General features: G+C 44.6%; 3 protein-coding genes and 1 long non-coding RNA gene across 5 annotated transcripts; 2 read left to right on the top strand and 2 right to left on the bottom strand.

The window, feature by feature from the left end:
* Positions 1-296: 296 nt before the first annotated feature.
* Positions 297-3,815, top strand: LOC147144275 (uncharacterized). Its single transcript, XR_015087581.1, has 3 exons — positions 297-614; positions 1,560-1,738; positions 3,770-3,815. It is a non-coding gene; the product is annotated as an uncharacterized LOC147144275 (long non-coding RNA).
* On the bottom strand, positions 3,499-10,002 carry ywhag2 (3-monooxygenase/tryptophan 5-monooxygenase activation protein, gamma polypeptide 2). The gene is made up of 2 exons (XM_086036833.1): positions 9,592-10,002; positions 3,499-6,738 (listed from the first exon to the last, which is right to left on the bottom strand). The coding sequence occupies exons 1-2, from the start codon at positions 9,676-9,678 to the stop codon at positions 6,082-6,084; spliced, it is 744 nt and encodes a 247-aa protein (XP_085892959.1). The 5' UTR covers positions 9,679-10,002; the 3' UTR covers positions 3,499-6,081.
* Positions 10,003-11,293: 1,291 nt separating this feature from the next.
* LOC147144273 (RIMS-binding protein 2) lies at positions 11,294-13,594 on the top strand. The gene is given in 5 exon segments (XM_086036835.1): positions 11,294-11,569; positions 11,647-11,803; positions 12,204-12,325; positions 12,766-12,855; positions 12,858-13,594. Coding segments are annotated over 5 exon segments (699 nt in total). The 5' UTR covers positions 11,294-11,353; the 3' UTR covers positions 12,972-13,594.
* A 2,136-nt stretch (positions 13,595-15,730) lies between these two features.
* On the bottom strand, positions 15,731-20,261 carry ca4b (carbonic anhydrase 4b). 2 transcript variants are annotated; one of them, XM_086035843.1, is made up of 5 exons: positions 19,803-20,261; positions 19,643-19,735; positions 18,710-18,832; positions 17,730-17,900; positions 15,731-16,108 (listed from the first exon to the last, which is right to left on the bottom strand). In XM_086035843.1, the coding sequence occupies exons 1-5, from the start codon at positions 19,923-19,925 to the stop codon at positions 15,914-15,916; spliced, it is 705 nt and encodes a 234-aa protein (XP_085891969.1). In that variant the 5' UTR covers positions 19,926-20,261; the 3' UTR covers positions 15,731-15,913. The 2 variants fall into 2 exon arrangements, with proteins under 2 accessions (XP_085891969.1, XP_085891970.1); XM_086035844.1 differs by having other exon boundaries at positions 17,730-17,893; positions 18,766-18,832; positions 19,803-20,252.
* Between the last annotated feature and the right edge of the window lie 1,877 nt (positions 20,262-22,138).

Here is a 22,138-nt window from a genome sequence, read left to right as displayed (position 1 = left end):
CTTTTCATTTGAGTGTCGACCAAAACGACTTGTTTGGCGTCTGCATATTCGGGAAAAAATGCTGTGGCCGCAAGATTCATGGCATTCCCGTTCATTTGTCTTGTGTCCTTTGATACATTTTGTCATTTTGCTTTAATCCCCTCACTAAATTAATCCACGCTTCAGGTTTGCGAAAGTGAATCGTCAGTTTTTATACTCAGTGTGTGTTCCGTATTGCTCAAGGGCCATCCAAGCATGAGAAAACTTTGAAGGATTCCAACCTGCGAACGCCCGCCCGCCCGCCCGCCCGGCATGGCCGCTCCGTCACCCTCAAGCGCTGCGCTGCGCCGCGCCGCCGTGTGAGGACACTTTGCTCTCTTGTGCCGCCGCTGCTTTGTATAAATAATACAGAGCGTAAAAAGGGAGCGTGAATAATTAATGCCGCCAAAGTCTTTGTGCGTCACGGTGCCGCAATGATGCCATGAAGGAAGGAAGAAGGGGGGGGGGGGGAAACAACGTAAAGCGTCTTTGCAATACGAAATGGATCAAGTGGGCCTTTTCCTCACAGATCAGTTTGAGAGAGCGAGGCAGGCCGCCTGTCACATGGATGTCGTTGGTTTACTTCCTGTCTACGGGCAAGTTATTTATAGCCATGTCTTGGTTTTTTTCTGTACTAATGTGGATTTATTTCTGGAATTCTTCTGACTTCCTTTAAAGTGTGCAGAAAGTCATTTTTTCTCGGCCTCATACGCCGTTGTAAGCTAGCTAGCCTTTAGCCGTAAATTTGGAAGCCATCTGCCTTGCCTTGGCTGGAAGATGGCTAATTAGCTAAGATAGCTAGCATCTATCTGTCGTATCTATTCAATTCCAAGATCAGGACAAATTAAAGTGAAACACACACCCGACTAGTATGAAGAAAGTACCTCATTCTGCTTGCCCATTACACTAATCTGATTCTAATTCTGATGGTTTTGCCCTATTTGGCATTTATTTGAATTTTTTTCATGTTCAAGTGGACAGTACATTCTGATTTTGTTTCAAATCCAGTCCAGGCCTCTTTCTTCTATAAATCTGCTGTGTGTCCAGTGCGATTGCAGTCCAGATCACGCTCATTTGACCAAAACATTATCAAAAGGCAAAACAATATCACAATTGTTTGACAAAGCAGACGGGCGCCAAAAGCAGTGCTGGATGAGGTTAGTAGAAAAAAGCAAGTGACAACAAGCAAAAAGAAGATGCTTTACAACTGATGAATAATTGGGTGGATCCTTGTACATTCTGTTGAAATTAATAGTCACTTTTTTTGAGGTTGATGTCAATGACAACATAAAAAGATTGGATTAACCCTAACCCCCAAAACCAAGCATTTTGGGGTCACTTTGCTCATTTGTAAGGTTATCTCAAAGACGATTTCCTCGAGATTTTGTGCAGTAGCTTCCAAATCGTAGCCCTCAACAACGCGAGTCCTTCACGTGCTCCTGATGTGTCACCAAAATGGGGTACCAGAGCATGAAAACGCAGCGTTAGTGCTGAAGCCTAAAGCCATTTCCCCCCCCCCCCCCCCCCCCCCTTCATTACAGGATGCAAAAGGTGTCAGCTCGGTGCAGGAGCAGTGAGGATCCTTTTTATAGCCCTAGCAACAGCCGAGTGATTGGCCCCCGCGCCTGGCCGGCCTCTCGGCGATTGGCTGGCGAGACCGAGCGCTCCAAGAGCACAATTTCATCTGGTGAGAATGTTCAGTGCTGCAGAGAGACAGAAGGTAAGTGAAGAGCGAGCGAGGGGGGGGGGGGATACGGCCTCAGCTAGGCCATCAGTGTGACGCTTGAAAGAAAAACACGCCGCCCACAAATGCACCTTCTGCTTGGAAAAGCCAAAGACATTCTTTAGGGCCGAGATGTCCTCCCTGTCCGGCTACATACAATATTTTGACTCGTATTGTTATAAGGTTTATTAGAAGCTTTGAAGCAAATGAATGGCAAACAAATAATTGACATGAGCTTAGTAGTATTTCCGCTTGAAATCTATTTTGGTGGACAAACAAACATGTATGTAAGCCTCAAAAACAGTTGTCGCTGTTTTACGTAAAGAGGAAGTCAACCCCCAAATTGAAATATGAGATAAGCACTAAAACCCACCAATTGCAGCTCACCTGTTTTTTGTTTTTTAAGCCGAACCATGATTGGTCGTTACCTGAGCCCTGAGCAACTGTGATGTCATGTTGGCCCAATTCCAAGCGCCACACTTGCACCCTTGTGGCCCTCATTTGCGCGAGGGAACACGTGCGTAGGGTGTCCCGATCCATCCATGGCCCCTCAGCCGAAGCATATTACCCACAATTCATTGCGGATTTGACCAAAATAGAAGGAAACTGACGAAATTCGCTGGAATTCCTGTACCTGTGCCGAAAAATGTCTTCCCAAAGGCAATGGCCAGATTCAATCGTGGCGCAAAATACAAATAAAAAGAACGCACAGAAGGAGGGCAGGAATCTGGCAAACGCTCACGTGTTGTCATGCAACGTAATGTAACGTAAGAGCGGCCTTGAAAGTCATCTTGAGCTAAATGAAGCCCGCGGATACTTTTGTGGTGTGATGAAAGGACTCGTGTGGCAGCCTGGGGAGGGGGGGGGGGGGGGGGGTAGTGCGTGGGGGCAACTTTCTCCACTAAAAATAAATGCGGGCGGCTGTGGAAATAGTTGGAGTCACGGTGGTGACATCACTTGGCGTGCCTTGAAGGCAATCTCCCAATTAATCTCATAAAGAACAAAGGCTTTTTTCCCTTTCACTGTTATTCTAAAAATTAAAAAAAGGCATTATTCTTAAGGAAAAAATATTAGTTTCCTTTTTTATTTTCATTTTAAAGCAAAATAGTTTAGTTTTTTTTTTTTTTAAAGCATGTAAATGACTAATCAATCATCATCAATCAGTCGCTAATGATCATAAGAATGAAAGTTACTTCTTGGAAATACAACATTCCATTCATCCATTTACGTGATCCGCTTCTTCTCACGAGTGTCGCGGGCGTGCTGGAGCCGAGCCCAGCTGGCTACGGCCACGTCAAATATGGAAAAAGGACTAGTGTGGTCGCCATCTTGAAAAATGATAGCATTCTTGTTTAATGGTAATGGTGAGGAAAATGTTTTTGGACAAATTATTGTATTGTTGTATTTCTAATAATTGTATACAGTATTAATGTGTATGCCCTTTGTATATAATTATATGTTTCGAATTCAACATTTTACTACAAGAAAAATACTCATCTGTGCGGGAAAAATCATTTAAAAAAAAAACAACAAAAAAACCATTTAGTTCTATTTTAGAAAAGAAATGTCAAATGACCTTTATTGGTTCTAGGGGTAGTTATCAAACCACAAATGTAGTTCATTTGTCCTTTCTAATTTGTCCAAATGACGCAGACGACACACGCGCGCCACTTCAAGTACTCTCTGCCGTATGCAAATGAGGCGATAAATACAAATGTACAACCACACACGGGAAAGGTGCTTTGATCAGTCAGTCATCAGCCTTTCTTTTTTTGTTTGTTTTTATTCTTCTTCATCAGAGCTAATATTTTTGTTTCTTGTGCAACTGCTACATCATGACTCACATTCAAGATATTTTTTTGTCGTTGTCACTCGGGAAAAACAGCGAGAGAGAAAGAAAGAAGGTAGAAAAACAAATCCAATCCAATGTGGTCCAAACACGTTCGTCAAGGCGCAGAAATAATCCAAAAATAAGAAAGGTAGTTACATACTGCCGTGTGTCATAATCATCTTTTTTCTTCTCTTCAGCATGTGACAAACACCAGCTGGCGACAGAGAGTGAGCACTGGTGAGGTTCTAACATTCTTTCCCCCCCCCCCCCCTCTTCTTTTTTTTCTCCGGCAAATTGAATACACATATTGCATGTCACTAAAGCAACGCCCGATACAACGCTTTAAAAAATTTTCTCTTTTTTTTTGTGTGTGCGTGTGTGGTTTTTTTTTCATGGCCATCAGTAGAGAAAATAATCATTAAATTAAAAAATAAATAAATAAATTAGAAGGCTGCATTTTTTTTCTCAGTCATATGAATACTTAACATCCACAGTATACAGGAAGTGAATCAAGTCAAGCTACCGTATAGAAATACATCAACAGCATGCACAATATTGAATATTATCATTATTATTATGCTTTTTCATCATCATCATTATCATCATCATCGTACACTGAAGAAACAGTATCGTAGTAGTAGTAGTAGTAGTAGGAGTAGTAGGCAAGTGCATTTCATGAAATAACCACAAAGCTGCTTTATTACATTTTTTTTTTTAAATCTTTTTTTTTCCATGTGCTGCAAAAAGAATTAATGACAAACAAAGTCGAGTGCTATTTTTTTTCAATAGGTATTTTTTGTAATACTTGTAATGTTTTGTTGCATATTTGGGCCGATTAATGGATTGGTTGTTCATTTTTTCGGCCGGGAATACTTACTGGGACTGAGAAGCAAAGGAATGACGTTTGGCACAATCGCTGGACTGGGACTACTTCCTGAAATTGACCAGTATCCCAGCACAAAATAAATAGGTTTGCCTCGACTTTCTGGAGCAGACTAGTGTGTGATTTATATAAAAAAATAAAATATAAAATAAATAAAATAATGGATCGTTTGGATTAATCTTGTGATGCAAAGTAACTAATTGCCTTCCCCACACATTTGGGTTGGGACTACTTTCTGGAGCAGACTAGTGTGCGTTTTTATTTATTTGTCTATTTATCCATTAACAAGCCTGGAATTGAGGTCACTTTTCCTGGGTTGGGACTACTTCCCAAAACTGACCAGTGTTGTGACACAAACGAGTGTGTTTTTAAAAATGTTTTGTCATACTCATTTTGTAATACGGGGAAAGAAGGGGAAAGTCAACTTTTGGTTCGTCACACTTTGTGAGTGGGGACTACTATCTGGAACGAGTACTTAAAAAAAAAAAAAAAAAGTATAGTCTGTTGCACACTCACTGTAGGCTGTCACTTTTCCTTGGGCTGGGACTACTTCCTTGAACCGAGCAGTGTCATGCCGCAAACAAATGAGGTTGACCCCCCCCAATTTGGGGTTGCAACTACTTCCTGGAACCGAGCAGTGTGGCGATGCACAAGCAAGTCATAGGCTAAGAAAACACATCAAATGTAAGCAGCGTGCCTGGACGGACCAATGCCGAGCGAGCGAGCGAGCGAGCGTGACGTCGCCGTTTGGACCCGACGACCAACTCTGATTGGCAGATAAGTGTTTTGAAGTGGCGCAAAGGAAAGCGACAAGGTGGAGACCCTTGCGACCGCATATATTATTCTCTCTTTCGCTATACAGTATATTCCTATTTGTGAGTTAAAGACCTTTTCGTAGCATTTGTAAACAATAGATGTCCGGGTACTTCCGGGTGGCAGAAAGTGCGTGCTGAACTCAACTGGACACAATGAGCAAAAATGGCCTTTGGCCCCCTCAAAGGTAGAGCTGGGGCGCATCCAAATCTCAAGGAATGGGGCGCAACGAGTGGCTGTGGTGACTGGTTCTAGCAAGGCGCGGTGGCGGAGTAGCCACTTCCTTGGGGGAAGCGTCATCAGGTTCGCCGAAGCCGTTTTCCCGCAGGCGCAGGATGTGGAAAAGGTTTGCCCGTGAGAGGGCCGTGCCATCATTCATCGGAGGAACAGGAAAGTCCATTCGTTAGCGCCTCTCTCTGATTTTCCGCATCAATGTAAACGACCGGCAGAGTTGCATCGGACGCGTCCGACATTTTAGAAGACGGCTAAAATGGTCACGGAGGCTATTTATCGTGAAATGCTTTTGCCTCAGTTCAATGACTTTGTTTATGATGAGGACGCGTGAGCTTTCGCCACCCGGAAGTACGTCATGGTGAAAAGGTCTTTTGTTTTTTTTCCTCTTTTGTAAACCACCGCTCACTTCTGTTCTTTTCTGGAAAGGCATGGAAAAATAAACAAGGGCTGCTGCGCGAGCGAGCGAGCGAGCGAGCGGGGTCGGCAAAAAAGCGGCTGCCAAAGTCCACCGGCCTTTCCTTTTCCTGCCGCCATTCTTTTTGGTCATCTGGGCCTTCTGGCGGCGGCGGCGGCGGCCTTTTAGTTGTTGCCCTCGCCGGCCTCGTCGTCCTGCTGGTCGCTGGTCCACAGAGTCAAGTTGTCGCGCAGCAGCTGCATGATGAGCGTGGAGTCTTTGTACGAGTCCTCGTTGAGGGTGTCCAGCTCGGCGATGGCGTCGTCGAAGGCCGTCTTGGCCAGGTGGCAGGCCTGCTCGGGCGCGTTCTGGATCTCGTAGTAGAAGACGGAGTAGTTGAGGGCCAGGCCCAGCCGGATGGGGTGCGTGGGCTGCATGTGCTCCTTGCTGATCTCGTGCGCCTCGTTGTAGGCCTTCTCCGACGACTCCACCACGCCGGCGCGCTTCTCGCCCGTGGCCACTTCGGCCAGGTAGCGGTAGTAGTCGCCCTTCATCTTCAGGTAGAAGACTTTGCTCTCGTGCTGCGTCTCGCCGCAGTTCTTGATCAGGAAGTTGTCCAGCAGGTTGAGGACGTCCTGGCACACGGCCTCCAGCTCCTTCTCGATCTTCTCGCGGTAGGCGCGCACCATCTCGATCTTCTTCTCGTTGCCGTCGGCCGAGGTCTTCTGCTCGATGCTGGAGATGACGCGCCAGGACGAGCGCCGGGCGCCCACCACGTTCTTGTAGGCCACCGACAGCAGGTTGCGCTCTTCGTTGGACAGAGCCTCGTTCAGCTCCGTCACCTGAGGCGGAAAGCGCACCGTGCTTTAATGCGCCCTTTTCGCCGCCGCTCACACGGACGTTGGAAACGCTTTCGCCCCGTCCGACTTGGGATCAAAATTCCGACGCGCGTCTTCATGCGTCACGGTCTAGGGGTCTAGGGGAGAAATTGCCGCGAGACTCCATCACGTAGCGAGGTGGAGGCCCACCATTCCGTTCGATCCCCATTCACAGGCCTGTGATTCGATTCGACTTACATTCGATAGTCCATGTGAAGCGCCGGCACCTTTTTATTGAAACAAAAAACTCAAGGAAGAGCCAAGATTTGTATTTCACACTTTGACTTTGCTCCGCTCGTATGAGCTTTTGCTTGTCACGTATTAGCTTAGCCTAGCACAGACGTCTGACCTACAAACGCACATCATTGCTCGTGCGTGCTTTTAGTTCAACTTGAAGTATCGATTATTAATAGCTATGAATCTTTTTAATACGCCGAACGATGCATCGGAAAATCGTTCCCACCCCTACGTCACACTTTTGGAACACAACAACTGATTTCAACATGTGCAGATTGGCCAAATATACCGGATTGGTAGCAGAAGAAGAAGAGGAAGAAACAGCCGTAGCGACTTTTGAAACATTGCTCCGTCCGTTTCTAATTTAAACGTTGGGAATTATTTGCCGGATTTTTCCCATTTGCGCTGTTACGTGGAGTTAACGTTTCCTCACGAGCACGTCAGTCTTGCGCCCGCCATGTCTTTCGCGAGCTCCGCTAGCTTCCGGGAAGAACACAAACACGTATACTGACGTCACAGACATGTAAAGAGGGTTTGTTCCCAAATATTCATTCCGATCAGGCTTTTAATCTGAATAAATGTGTCCATGTAAACGTAGCAAGTGAGAGGAGTCGCGTCGCGTCGCGTCGCGCCGCGCCACGCCACGCCACGCCACGCCACGCCACGCCACGCCACGCCACCCCACGCCACAATTCCAAATCCAACGCTCAGAGCCCAAGACGGCAGGTAGGTCAACATCAAGCCGGACCTGGATCTCGGGCCCCGCGGCGAGGGCCCGGGGATCTCGTGGCAGCCGGGGTCCACGCTAATCCACTTGTAGCCGCAAAGCTAATGCTAGCTCGGTGGGGCGGCGCAGGGGGGAAATTGCATGGAGCAGATGCACGTGAAATCTTGTGACTAACGCGGCAGCTACAATCTTGACAATAACCTTGGCCACTGAGCCACATGCTGCTTCACGGACATGGTGACGCGCTCACATGTGGTCAAGTTCCACTCAAGTAACGACAAGTATTTCTTTATTGGTAGTTGGGGAGGGCGGGACGGGGCGCGCCGGGCCGGGCCGGGCCGGGGCGGTCTGCAAATGACTGAAATGTTGCCATGAGCACTGCGGGCAGCTGCAGTGTAAACGAAAACCGCGCTCACACCCTTGACCTTAGACAGGGCTAAAATTGACTTCTTGGTCTTTCTTTTCTTTCTTTCCCTTTTTTTAAAACTGTGCAGTGACATCATTTGTTAATCCTTGAGGGTGCCGAGCCGCAGAAAAGCTGCTTGAAAATATGGTATCTACTTTCTTTCGTTTTAAATGAGGATTGCGGGGGGTTAACACTTTAAAGGCTAATATTTAATGACAAAAATTGGTCTTATAAATGTTCTTGTCTTGAATTATGACCAAATGTATTTTTTTGGACATCAATATATCCATTTCCTTATGTTAAGACTCCAAATATCCGTCGTTTATGACCGAAACTTGTGAAGTGTCCTATTTTCGAAACAAATACGTGCAACTCGGACTCTATTTATGGCTTGAAATGTTTCCAGATGTTATTTAAAGACTTTGACTGCTCCAATTCCTCATCTCATGCTTTTCAAATTGTCCTCCTTTCTGAATTGTGAAGAGCTTTCTAATGTTTTATTTCATGTTTTCAATTCTTGAATTTACTACCTCAAAGCGGCACAATGTTATCTTTGGGGCTTCCAATTCTCAAATTGTTTGCCCAACAGTGTGCCTCCATTGATGCCATTTCAGGTCTTGGCCTCCACTGTAGTCACATTGAATGACTGAAAATGAGCAAAGTGCGATGGCGAGGGATTCCCTTTGATTGGGGAGCGTGACAGCACACATCCTCGTCTTGACGACATGACCGTATATTGAGGTCATTATTACACATTGTCATTTTCATGATCTGTCAATATGATCCTGCGCCTGTCTTTGCTGTTGCTAACGTGACACAGCAGTTTTCTCCTGGAAGGCAACGCGATCTTATCATATTGGCTGCACTGCAATATGACAAAAGAATATTCCAGAAGGCTGCTTCTTCTTCTACTGCCTCCTACGTCTGCGTGGAGCAAAAGAGACGCCCCCCCCCCTTTTTCTCCCTCCATTGCTCTTATCTGAAACAGCTTTTGGATATTATATTCTTCATTCTAAGACAAGAGGAGGAGGGAGGGCACGAGCGACCTCACGTGCACCCCAGTGAGTCGTCACTCTTTTGGGGGTGGCTTTAAATGGAATCCCCCCCCCCCAAAAAAAAAAAAAAACGCTAAAGAAAGCAATCTTTTAAAAAAAAAAAATTAAAAAAAAAAGACCGTAGGGTGATGCAGTCCTGCTTGCGTGGTTAGGAAGGCACCGCCCAAAGGCAGCCGGCGCATCACAAGAAGCCGCAAAATACTGACAATATCACCCGAATGGCACAATAGGACAAGACAAAGCGAGGGAGGGGCTTGAACGTCATGTCAGCGCAACAAAAAAAACCCATCGGAATATTTCAAATATGCAAGCACTGAATGGCATCCTGGCGCGCAGATCCCCGACGAGAGTGTCGCGAGCGATGTCAGAATGAAGCCTTGAAAGGCACTCACCGATTTCATGGCGGCCGCCATGTCGTCATACCTCTCAGCCTGCTCGGCCAGCCTGGCTTTCTGCACCAGCTGCTCGCGGTCGACCATCGTTGGACCAGCGGACACGATTCAGTCCGAGGAATTGGGATTTTTACGAGCTGTTCTCTTTTAGGGGGGGGGGGAGCGAGGGGGCCGTCAAGGCGCCGCGCCACTCGCCTGGAGATTTCGGAGGGGGTGGGGGGGTTGTTTGAAATATCTCGATTTGGTTTTTGTTTGGTTTTCAGCCAGCTTCAGTGAAATTCGCAATGCGGTGAAATTCCGACAGCAAGTGAACGCTGCAGCAGCTGCTGTCTGCTCGTCACTCTCGCTCTCGCTCTCGCTCTCGCTCTCTCTCGCCCTCTCTCGCCCTCACCCTCGCTTGCGTCATCCCGCAGCACTTAAGTGGGTGTCCGTGCCAATGATGTAATAGTCGTGGCCGCCCGGGGATCAAGGCATTGTGGGAAATGTAGTTCAGCTCCTCAACTTGTTTGGCCATTTGGGCAAGAGGTCGCGGAAACGTGGCAATGTGGGTAAGGAAGTTCAGAACGAACGAACGAACGAACGAACGATAGATCGGTAGATAGCAATCAAATTCAGTATCGCATCAGTTTGACCCACCTACAATATAGACATTGCCATCGTGTGGCCAACCTGAGGAATGCACAAGGATTGTGATTTGTCATCCTTTCTACATAATAATCGATGATGACAATAGTTACCATACTTCAAGTGTCATCAAGACAAGGTTTACCTGAAAATAGAAAAAAATGTATAAACTATGCACAATTAACTTTTAAGTAACTTTGTATATCGCCGGCGTCAGGTCAAAACCTCGTACGTCACATTTTGGTGAATGTCAAAGTTTTCAAAAATCTATACTGTTGGTCAGTCCACACGTGTGGGTGTTACTTTTACACATTACTGACCAATCTAAAGGGTTGAAAATGCTTTGCTGTCTTTCACGATGCAATGCTAATGGTTGAACAAACGTGCCATGTTTGGGGTCTCCTGAAAATGGACTATTTGGGAGGTACGAGGTTTTGGCCCGACGCCAGCGATCTATTGTACTGTACGTATTGCTTCAACAGTACAATACATGTGTATTTTTGATGAATAACTGCAACAACAGTGACACACGCACAGAAGCTAATTAGCCGGTAAGCTTAGCTTGTCGAGGGTCAAAAGAGGAAGCGTTGTCTTTACTTGAAGTGGGTCAAGTCGTCATGGGATGAGGAGCCAAGTCTGGCCAAGAACACACACACACACACACACCATGGACGGATGGATGAAGCAGCATGTGGCTCATTAGCCAAGCTTACGCCTGGGTGATCACGAGTTAGTGGGAGAACAGTTCGTGTGTCGTGTTACTTTGAAGACCTGTGCAGCATTGTTCGCATCTGCTGAATGCATTTCCTCCTCTTCCTTGCAAGGAAGAAACTAGAAGGGCAACTCCGGCTGTTTCCCGGTTCACAATTGCATGTTAGTGACGACGGGACGCCTCCGAGTGTGACGTCAGCGGCAGACCTTGCTCACTGCATTCAGTGCATCACCTTATGCAAATTTTTTTTTATTTTTTTTTTAACAGCGACGAAGAAGGCAGCGGCGCTGTTGCATGTGCACTTTGTTGAGGCGGGAGTGGCGGCAATGCAAAGAGGATTAGCCGCTTAGCTTAGTTAGCTGAAGTGAGGCGGACCATCTGGAGTCCAGATCGCGGACGGTGAAGCGGCTCGGCGTGGACTCCGGCATGGAGCTGGACGTGCTGATCTACCCCGAGCGGGTGCGGGCGGCCGCCCCCGAGGACCTCCGCCAGTGGGAGCTGGAGACGGCCAGCCAGCGGTGGGCGCCGGCCGCCGAGCCGCGGCTCTTCGTGGCGCTCTACCCGTACAACCCCGCGGCCATGTCGCCCAACCCGGACACGGCGGCCAAGGAGCTGCCCTTTGTGCCCGGGCAGATCATCAAGGTAAGGCCAAGTGCGCACATCTCCGTTTGGATATTCATTTCCCGGTATTTATTTGTTCGCTGTTTGCGAGCCGTCAGGTGTTTGGAGACAAGGACTCGGACGGCTTCTATCGCGGCGAATCAGGCGGCCTATCGGGTTACGTAGCCAGTAACCTGGTGGCCGAAGTCCCCGTGGACGACCGCTACCTCAAACATTTGCTCATGCAGCAGGGATTCATCCCCGTCGATCAAACCGGTCCGCTTTTTCTTTTCTTTGCGGTACTTGTTAGTCCCTTCACGCATGCATTAGTCACTTCAGATAGTTTGTTGTAGTTAGCGTAGTTCGTCTGTTTGTGTGTTGGTCATTTTTTGACGAGCTAATTAGTTTGTTAAAGCATTCATGTGTTGCTCATTTGTCTTAACAATTGTTTGGCAATTGTCATTTTGCACGTTTGCCTGTTAGTTTGTCATTTTTGTTTGTCCGTTACTTTGTTTTTTTAGTCTCTATGTCTGCTGGTTTTTTTTTTTTTCCATTTCATATAAGTCGGTGCCCACCAACCAGATCCGGCACATGCGCCGGTCAACCCTCATTTTTTGACAGCGCCGCCTACTGGACTGGAGTGTAACCGTCAGTTGTCGATCAAATGTTTGTACAGGAATGTCTTTGAGTCCCGACATGAGCGACGCATCCAGCGTTCCCGAAGACATCATCGTACGTCGCATGGTGGCCTTGTTCGACTACGACCCGTGGGAAAGCTCGCCCAACGCCGACAGCGAAGTAAGAAACACACACGTGACACCAAAAAACAACACAACAGATTGTAATTGAAACCAATTGAGGGACTGGCTAATGAACTGACTTTTATGTTACTGGCATTAATGCCGCTGACGTGTTATATGTATATATGAGGGCTGGGAAAAAAGATCATATTGCGATGTATCGTGATACTTTTTATGCCAATACCAAGTATCGATACTTTCGATACCTTATGTCATGTTATGTTTTGCACGTTCTATAACATTCTTTTGAAGCATTTGAGGTCCTTAAAGTTTATACATAGGGGATGTGCATCTTTCAAATATAAGGCAATTTGATCTGTATGTCAATACGTGGTGCAATATGATTTAAAGACCCGTTCATTAGTTTGTGTAGCAATTCACTCACATCTTTTAAATCAAAACCAATTGTCCCCCCAAAATCGTCCATCTGTCCCGCAGGCTGAACTGGGCTTTCGTTCGGGTGACATCATCTACGTGCTCGGCGACATGGATCCCGACGGCTTCTACTATGTAAGTCGTCGTCATTCTTCTTCTATTTGATGATTTCTTTTTGGCTCACAAACTTTCTTTCTCTTCAGGGCGATCTGCAAGGACGTCGGGGTTTGGTGCCGTCCAACTTTCTGCAGCCGCTACCGTGGGATTAGTAATTGCCCTAATCTTCTGACATGTACTAGTCAATACAATTATCAATATACAGATCTGGAAAAAATGAAGGGACCACTGCAAAATGATCCCTATCTCAGATTTTGCTACATTTGATATGTTTGAGTTAAAGGGCAAAAAATGTAGTCTAGCGTTTCTCTTTTTTTGAGCTGAGCTGTATTATGTAATAAGTAACATAAACAAAATATTCGATTGCAAAGGATATTATGTTAGCCTTAAGGATTAAAAATGTGTACGTGTGTGTGTGTGTGGGGTTACATATTTATACATTTTATATTCTGGCCACTTTTATTATTTATTTTAGTATTTATTATTTTACTATTATTATTAAGTAATATATAAAACAAAGTGATTTTTTTTCACTACTCACTGTACAGTATATACTGTTCATTTATACAGTACACACATAAAGAATTGCCGTTTGTGATACAATCAGGTTTATTAACTGAATATTTAAAAAAAATCACCATACAAATTGATTCAAAAAAAGAATACAGTATATAAATTATTCAAGTTGTAAATAAGATGTGCTCCATGTTCGTGCATTTTAATCTTTTTCAAACATGTTCTGCTTTTACAAATAAAGAACAAACAAAATACGTTACATGTACATTTCATTTGATTTGTTCTAATAAAAATGCATGTGTTTTATTTTTCTTTATTTATTTTTGGTCTAACCCATTGGTCCCCTACCACTGGGCCGCAGCCCGTTGCCAGTCAGTGGGCGCACAGATAAAAGAAAAAAAGTACTTTCAGATGATTTATTACCTGAAGCTGAAAAATGTTTTATTTTGAAAAGTGACCGAATTCTCTCCTTTACATCCATCTATGACCGTTAACGCATGTCAAGTTGTTTTGGTCGCGTGCTATGCTAATATTAAATGTGCAAGCTAGCAAAATGAGTCAAATAAACAGACGTATTTGCAAAGTTTCTTTGCAATGGGGAAAAGGCCCAGTGAAAATTCACCACAAGAGCCTTTGCCCAAGAAGAAAAAGAAGATACATTTCACAGAAGACCGACTTGTAATGTGGATTTTGGCCGACAAGTGATGCCCACGCACGAAGGCGGCCCGCTCTGCACAATATGCGCAGAGTCACTGCGGACTTCAAAACGGATTCGTCAACAAATGGAAGTGCCTTGGAGCGTCATACATTGCATTCAATATTGCTGACAAAAAAAAGAGCATTTCAGTTTATTATTGGAGCATAGCGCATCATATTTACCAGTATGTTTAAGAACCATATGGCATATTGTCGACCGTATTGTCTTTATGTTTTTATATGTTTATTTTACAATACAATGCTATTGTTCTTTCATCAAAATACTCGACCGAAATGTTTGTGTTTTGTGTGTGTGTGTGTGTGAGTTGGGGAGACGGACTCTCGCTCAAATTAAGTTTTAGTCATAGTTTAGTAGTACTCGTGAGTAAAAAAAAGACTCATGAATGTTCGGGGATTAGCAATTAGTTGTTGCGAATCTGCAAAACCTGCCTGGAGAGGGTTAACGTCATTTCATGAGTCACGATAGCGTTTGGATGGGGGGGGGGGGGAAGAGCGCTTGGATGTGGAGTCGGTGACGCTGCAGATTAGCTCAGCATGCGCTTGCATCATGGGCCGTCTATTCTTGCACAATTGGATTATATCCAAAGTGGTCCTGTTCCTGTTCCTGTGTGACACATGTGACGTACACTCCACATCGGCTCAATACATTAAAGAAACGCCCACATGGTGTAATTGAGAAAATCGTGAAAAGAACTTTTTCGCAGTGGGCATTCTTTGGATGCACTGTAAATGTGGACTGCTTACGTGTTTGGATGTGTTTAAATCACTTGGTGGTCATTTGTTTTGGGGAGTACATTTAGTCACGTTTGTTTATTTATGGTAGGGGTAGATATTTGTTTTAATACGAAAACCAAAACATCATAGTTTCAAAACCGCAAATAAATGCTGTGAAAAGGAGACGGAAATGTGCCATTCTGATACTGTTTGACGGTTCAGCTACACGAATTGAAACAGGTCCAGACTTTGGCCCTGAGAAAACTGCAGTGGACCCCTCCGCATTCCCTGTAGTGTACACCTTTGGCGTCAGGTAAATTCCAGGAGGCAGAAAAGTGACTAACGGAACTCAAAAGTGTTCTTGGTTGCTCCGCCAGACGTTACCCGAAAGCCAAAAGCATTCAGTCACCGTTGAAGAGTGCTGCCACCCAGTGGACAGTAGTGTAGATGCAACTTTTTCAACCTCACCGTCATGTTCCAATTCATATTGATTGTCTGTTATTTGCATGCAAACTCATTCGTAAGTCAGTTGGTGTGTTTGCTAGTCACTCATTCCGCTGGTTACTGAGTCGGCTCACGTCTGCTCGTATTCGCGCTTCAATTTCTTCAGAGAAGATTTTTTTTTCCTGTGCTCTCTTTGTGCTCTTTTCCAGAGCTGCATGTTCAGAACAATTTAAAGAGGAAGTCAACCCCCCGAAAATCTTTGCAATAACATGTTCAATGCGCCTTCACTAGTCGAAACACGGCATTCTGATTAATGTTGCATTTGTGGAATAGGAATTAGCAGCAAAATGCACCCATTTTTTAGCCATCTCGGTGGGGGGGGGGTCGGTCGTTTTCTCACTTCTGTCGACTGAAAACGACATCAGAGTTGCTCAGGTAACGACCAATCACGGCTCACCTGTTTTCTGGCAGTAAGCCATGATTGGTCGTTATCTGAGCAACTGTGATGTCGTTTTCAGTCGATAGCAAGTGGCGAAAATGGCCGCACCCTGATGTGGAAAAAAACGGCTGGATTTGACTGCTCAACTCAGATTCCACAAAGGCATGAATTCATCAAAATGCCGTGTTTCGGCTTCATAGAACATATTCTTGCCAACAAAATGTTGACTTCCTTTTAACAACGTTGTCTTTTGACGTGTGTGTTTCACGGCGACTCGAGCAGCGGCAGCATCAGCAGCGTCGGCAGCAGCGTGGAAGTAAGGACGAGGGCGGGGCTGAGCGAAGCGGCCACGCCGCCTCCGGAGCGAGACAGCCGCCTTCCGTTCAGAGGCTGCGCGGCTCGGAACGTGTTCACCATCGGCCTCCCGCCGGAGAAGCCAAGCTGGGAGAAGGCGGACAGCTGCCACACGGACACAAAACAACAACAAACAAAAAAAGAAGAAAAACAAAGGCAGAAGCTCAAACATTCTCCTCGTCATTAAAGCCGTCATGTCATTTCATTTGACCGATCGAGGCGCAGCAGCCATTGAAAAAACAATTGAGGGCAATGAGGATTTTTTACAAATTATTATTATTATTTTTTTGCCTTCTTCATAATCCGAATGTGTGAAGTGTCAGCTAAAAATCAGATGTTGCGTGAACTCAATTGATTGGAAGGGAAACGGCCCCGATTTTACACTTCCACCAGAAAGGGATCGAGTGCAACTTCAGACATTTTCAATATGGTTGTGTCGGCCGTCAACGTCTTTTCAGACAAACTTTTCACCAATTATCCAGTTAGGTCGTCAGCCTAAAAAATTCAAATGTTATATACGACCCTCCCAAAAAACGTTTTATTTTCTATTATTCTTTTGTGGGAGGCGCAACCCGTTTTTCGTGGGAAACACTTATTGGTGGCATATCCCCAATCATTTCATGTTTTCGTTTTGTTAAAAAAAACAACAACAATATTATTTCCGCGGATATCTGCCTTTCCCGGGCCAGCCCGGTCCATATCTCCTACGAATAGCGGGGGTCCCCTGTACAATGATAGACTTTCAACTTGAACCTAAACATTCAAACACGTGATTGTAGTAGTACAATCTTCTACGTAAGTAGAAAATTACAAATTTATCTACCCAATATCACTTTTTTTTATAAACAATAATAAACGTTTCCTCTGAATACCGGAATCTCGTTTTTTTTCCGTCATATCATGTCAACTTTAAACGTCCAGTTTTAGCTCAAGAAAAGTGACGTTTTTCCATACGTGATTTAACGACTTGGGGATTGTTTGGAAGTGTTTCATGTACATATCCGAGCCCCTAGGGGGCAGTAGCTTGCCTCTGCCCAAATGCGCTGAGCTCCATTCAGCACACTTCGGCATCTCTCAGCATTTTCCTAAGCATTAAACGACTTTAATTCATTAGCATTTAAGTCCCCCCCCCTCAAACCCAAGTAGAGATTAGAGGCTTTTCATGGCAAAAAAAAAGTGCATCTAGCAGTTTTTTTGTCTTTTTCTCCCCTCCTTCCCTTACTACTATTAATAATTTAGCTTTACAACTTTTGTTCGAGAAAAGAATAAAATTCTCTTGTACAATGACAACTTTTTCTTTGTGCTGTTTTTTTTTTTTTTTTTATCTGCTAATATGAACCTTTTTCAAACAGATAATGCAACTTTTTACTTTTATTCTCAAAACGTTTTTGTCGAATGATTACAACCTGAAACCAAACTTTCATACCCCTAAGAATTAAAACAAAAAATATGACTTTCTTATTGGAAAACACAGAGCTGGGCATTTTACAAGTGTGTACCCTTGGGAAGAAAATAGGCCGCGAAAAATAGACTCATGCCGGACTGCAGACGAACGGCGGACTAAATAACGGGGTTTGCGTCTATTTTCAAATTGTTCCCGTCATTCGTCAACCATCAGCAAAACGGGCGTCCGTCAGTGGCGGCTAGACGGAGCGAATGCCCAGCCGGGGGAAAACCTCCAACTTAACTTGTCCGATCATCGAGCGACTTGACTATTTGACTTCACCTGTCGCCTGCTGAGGGCTACGGCGTTTTCAAAGAGGGTCCAGACGACAGCTTGGGCGCAGTCGGGCGTGGTGAGGGAGCCGTGGTAGCGGAAATAGCGGCTCATGTCGGCGGGGGCCGGCAGGAACATTTGCAGGGAGATGCCCTCCACCGTCGTTTTGTTGGCTGCAAGCTCAAAGGGAACAGCAGCAAATCAATCAACAGTCCCACATGACAAGGAGAGCAGGCTAACTCCATTTGGGTCCGCCTTTTTGAAATCACCCTTAAAAAGAAACGAAGTTCCGTAAATACTAGAAAAGTATTCACTTCTATTTGATGAGAATTGTATTTTGTTTAGCTCGATTTAATTCGGCACACGCTCCCTAATTAAATCAAGCGAGCACGCGTCAAACTTTAGAAGCGCTGTTATGCACTGAACTTATTGTCATTCAAAGTCTGTGGGCTGTAAACGGTACCCTGTATTATCAAAATGTTTGCAAATCATGTTTCTGTTGAATTTATATGACGCAATAGTGACCACGGTGTTTTTTAAAAATCCTGCGCACAAGTAAAACGATTGAAAAAACAAAAGGAGAACTAATACTAAAAGTAACCAAAGCTCATGCAGTGTCTTTGAAAAAAAATAAGTCAAACTCATAAAAACGAGCAAGGGCGCCCTGGAAACCATTTAAAGCTAACTCAATGTCTGATTAAAATTCCAAGAGGATCATAACCCTGGTCCCAAATACGCCATCAAAAGTCGCAGCGATGGATCTCCGAAGCGTGGCGCTAAATGAGCACGATGGACGTTTGTACTGGAAACGATGAGGAAGTAAGCAACAAGTTTGTCACTCACCGCTGCAGCTTTCCTGCGATTTATGAGACGCCGCACGACTTGCCTTATCGTCTCGCAAATTGTACTTTGCCACTTGACTGACGATCGCACGTGTAACGTACGGCTAAAGTTATCGTATCGCCTTTGACACAAACACACCAACTTACACTTTGCCACTTGACCTCCACATATGCCATAGCTCGTGTTTTACGCACACACTCACACGGGCGCGGGATTCTCTTCAGAGCTTTTACGAGGGGATCAAACTTCTTGTTGGCAGAATTTGATTCCTGAAACGACAAGTGGATTGAAAACACAATTTTAGTTGGATATGTTGTTAAAAGTCAACCTGACAGCTCTGGAAAGAAATGAGGAGACCAAATAAGCAGCGGACCGCTTTGAACATTTCCAAGTATAGAGTCAATTCATTGATAAACGGCGTATACGTGTGCTTTTATTCGCCACACAGTCGGTCAACGTTCTTTTCACGTGCTCATTTCAAATGAATGAATGATTCAAATGACACGACGAATGAATGTGTTGCGAGATCCTTTGTCTAAATTTGCAATCTATGACCGCACAAAAACATCAAATTACTAAAAAGAACGAAGAACGAATAAAGGAAATCCCAACAACGTTTCAATCATCTGATTCACAACTATTTAACGCAATAGTTGATCAGGTTGAATAATGTATCAAATAGTCCATTTGATCATATAATAATAACAAGTCTCAATACAATAAACTTCTACAAGTCAAATACAATAATGAAATGAAGGATGTCAATCTTATTCTGTATCTTTTATTTTCCTTTAAATGTGTATTGCATTCTTTAATTCACACCGCTAATGTCATTTATGCAGAAGAAGACATATCTTGAATGATTTCAAATGTATAATTAAAATAATGAAACCCCTTCTTTCTATCCTCTCTTGCTCCTCTTTTCTACTCATTTGCTTTTGTTGGCATCGCACCCGGCTCTGTTGCGGGGCCATTTGATGTCTGTATGCATTCCAATACATATTGCTTGAAAATGTTGCCTTATTGATGATTCATATCAATGAATTGCCAATGATTGTTTTCTTTGGAAAGCCGATTACCTGGAAGAAGAAGCCGAGAACGGCCACGCCCGCTGGGTCCCTCGCAGCCTGGGACAAAGAACTGTATTGCTCCTTGATGTGCACAATGTGCATCTGTAGGAGGAAGCCAAGACCGCGTCGACTTTACCGTCGCTTTGGTTCAACGTGTACAAACGCTTACCTCCATTGGATAGCGTTCTCCGTCGATTGTGTGCTCAGAGCCCGGGCCGCCATCTTTGCCCCAGTGGAAGTGGAGTTGGAGTGCTTTGTACGTTCGCAGCAGATTTCCTCCTTTGATTTGCATACCGGCGGCTAAGTCCAGTTGCACTGCAATGAAGACGAAAAAGAGCCAATCAATCAATCGACTTCCGCCAGGAAAAAAAAGAGACAGCAGCTGCTGGAGCTTCGTTTCCTGTGTCTTTCTTTCTTTCTTTTTAAGTTTGTTTTTTAAGGATGCATTGATTTTTTTCGGGGCGAGGGTGGTGGCTTTTGGAATTTTTTTTTTTTACCCTTTACATGACAATATTAGGGCTTTTTCCTCAGAAAACACAAAAATGTTCCTGTAAAATCACTTTGTCGCAAAGGTTTCGGACTTTTTCACTGGGGAAAAATACTTTTCTATTTGCTCTTAGTGTAGTTGGCGTAGTTGGCAATCAAAGATGGCCGACCTCCTGCGCATGCGCCACTTACATCTTGCAGGGGTCACACGACGTGATATTGTCATCGACCGATGAGCCCCGAGCAGCTGTGATGTCATTTTCAGTCGACGGCAAGTGACAAAATGGCCGCCTGACCGCCCCCTGAGACGGACATTAATGGCGGCATTCATTCGAATTGATCAAGGACAGAAAGGCCCTTAGCCTATTTGCTTTATTGGAAATATTTCATCTGTTATAGAAAGTCTTCTTACAAGTACAATTATGTTTGATGTTTTTATTTCATTATTTTTTAATTTTTTTGTATTTTATAGGTTCATTCACATTGTTACGAAACTTATGTTCAATCTATGTCAAGTAATTGATTGTCGAGAACATTTCGGGGTTGACTTCAGCTTTAAGAAAAATATTTCAGTGGAATAAATCGATCAAATTTAATTTAGTGAAAATGCATCACACCAAAAAAAAAAAAAAAAAAAGAAAAGAATTTAGAAAGCCTACAAACAAAGTGCTGTATTTGGTCAAGACAAAAGTTGGAATGTGACAAGAGAAAAATGTCATTTTGTCATTTCTGGCTCTTTCCAGAATTCTGAATTCCGAATTCTCATGCGGCTCAAGTGGGTCACTTGGTCCGTCCGTCAAAGTGCACCTGTATGGCCGTTGTTGGAGAGGTTTCCGCCAAAAGTGTGTTGATATCCGACAAGGTGCAGCGGAGTGAGTCGTTGGTCGGGCAAAACCTTCCTGGTGACGATGTTGACCGGCGACTGCGACCTGCCGCCGCATTGAGGAAAAATCACGGGCCAGTCGTCGGGCCCTGTGAAACGCAAGACCGTTCGTGAGGCCGCGCCGCTGCTCTTTTTTTTTTTTTTTAATCAGGCCGCTCTTTGACTTTTACCTGAGCAACTGTGATTGCAAGAAACTTGGGACTGGTAGCACCAATCTAGAAATCAGACACTTGCTATTTATTTTTTTTTTTTAAACGATGACATGATGAAATAGATGTCTTTTTTTAATAGTCATTCAAGAAGCTCCTACCTGCCCCTGAGCCAATGTGCAGCAAGGAAGCCAAGAAAAAGATCCACATCCTCGATCCTCGAATGCTGAGGCTGGCACCTTTTTGGTCCGAGGCGTCAGATGAGCTCCTGTTCTTAAGAGGTCAGGACCACCTGAGCAGCCCCCGCCCCGCCCACTTTGCTTTTATGACACCTCATTCCAGATATCAGGTGAACAATAACACACACAAAAGATAAAAACGTCCAATTGCAGGCTTTGGACTCAAAGAACAGCCCGTTGCAATTGGACGCCGCATGCGCTTTAGGTTTGTCGAGGAAAAATGGAAATACTCCGACGTCATGTACTGCAGGGGTCAACAAACACGGTGCCAGAGGGCCTTTGGATATTTAGAAGAACTTCAACCTGCTCCTTTTCAATTTCAAAAAAAATGTAAATGCTTTATTTGCATTCAGTGCTACCCCAAAAGCAACATTGGCCTTCATTCAATGTTCATCCAGTGTAAGTGAACGCATACGTGATTGTTGACCAAGCGTCAAAGGACTACTTGAACTTTTCAGCGCACTCTTTATGGCCATAGTTGCTTCATATTTGACTTGCTTGATTTGAAGTCGAGTGCGATGCCGAGGGTCGGCTGACGGGCGCTTCGGGCCACAAACCTATCGACGACTGGACTATCAATGGGCTGAAGCCAGACGGCGGCCATCTTACATTGCCACTGTTACTGACGACTTCTTTCTTTCACTGAAAACACCATTCAAAGTGCCACCATCCCTGGATGGACTAATGAGAGCCAATGTCTCTGTTTGCATCAAGCAGTCTGACGATAGGACCTCCATGTCGTTAAGAT

Source organism: Filicampus tigris, chromosome 7 (assembly GCF_054856515.1).
Source record: "Filicampus tigris isolate MCC_2025a chromosome 7, RoL_Ftig_1.0, whole genome shotgun sequence".
Taxonomy (NCBI): domain Eukaryota; kingdom Metazoa; phylum Chordata; class Actinopteri; order Syngnathiformes; family Syngnathidae; genus Filicampus; species Filicampus tigris.
The sequence above is the reverse complement of the archived record's forward strand: the minus strand, read 5'-3'. Positions and strand labels throughout refer to the sequence as shown.

Excerpts from the sequence above, each read along its gene's own strand:
- ywhag2 (XM_086036833.1), bottom strand. The coding sequence starts at position 9,678 with ATGGTCGACCGCGAGCAGCTGGTGCAGAAAGCCAGGCTGGCCGAGCAG. Across the intron at positions 6,739-9,591 it reads TGGCGGCCGCCATGAAATCG|GTGACGGAGCTGAACGAGGC; the intron begins GTGAGTGCCTTT and ends TTTCCGCCTCAG.
- ca4b (XM_086035843.1), bottom strand. The coding sequence starts at position 19,925 with ATGCAAATCAAAGGAGGAAATCTGCTGCGAACGTACAAAGCACTCCAA. Across the intron at positions 19,736-19,802 it reads GAGAACGCTATCCAATGGAG|ATGCACATTGTGCACATCAA; the intron begins GTAAGCGTTTGT and ends TTCCTCCTACAG. Across the intron at positions 17,901-18,709 it reads TGGAGGTCAAGTGGCAAAGT|CTTGCAGCCAACAAAACGAC; the intron begins GTAAGTTGGTGT and ends GTTCCCTTTGAG.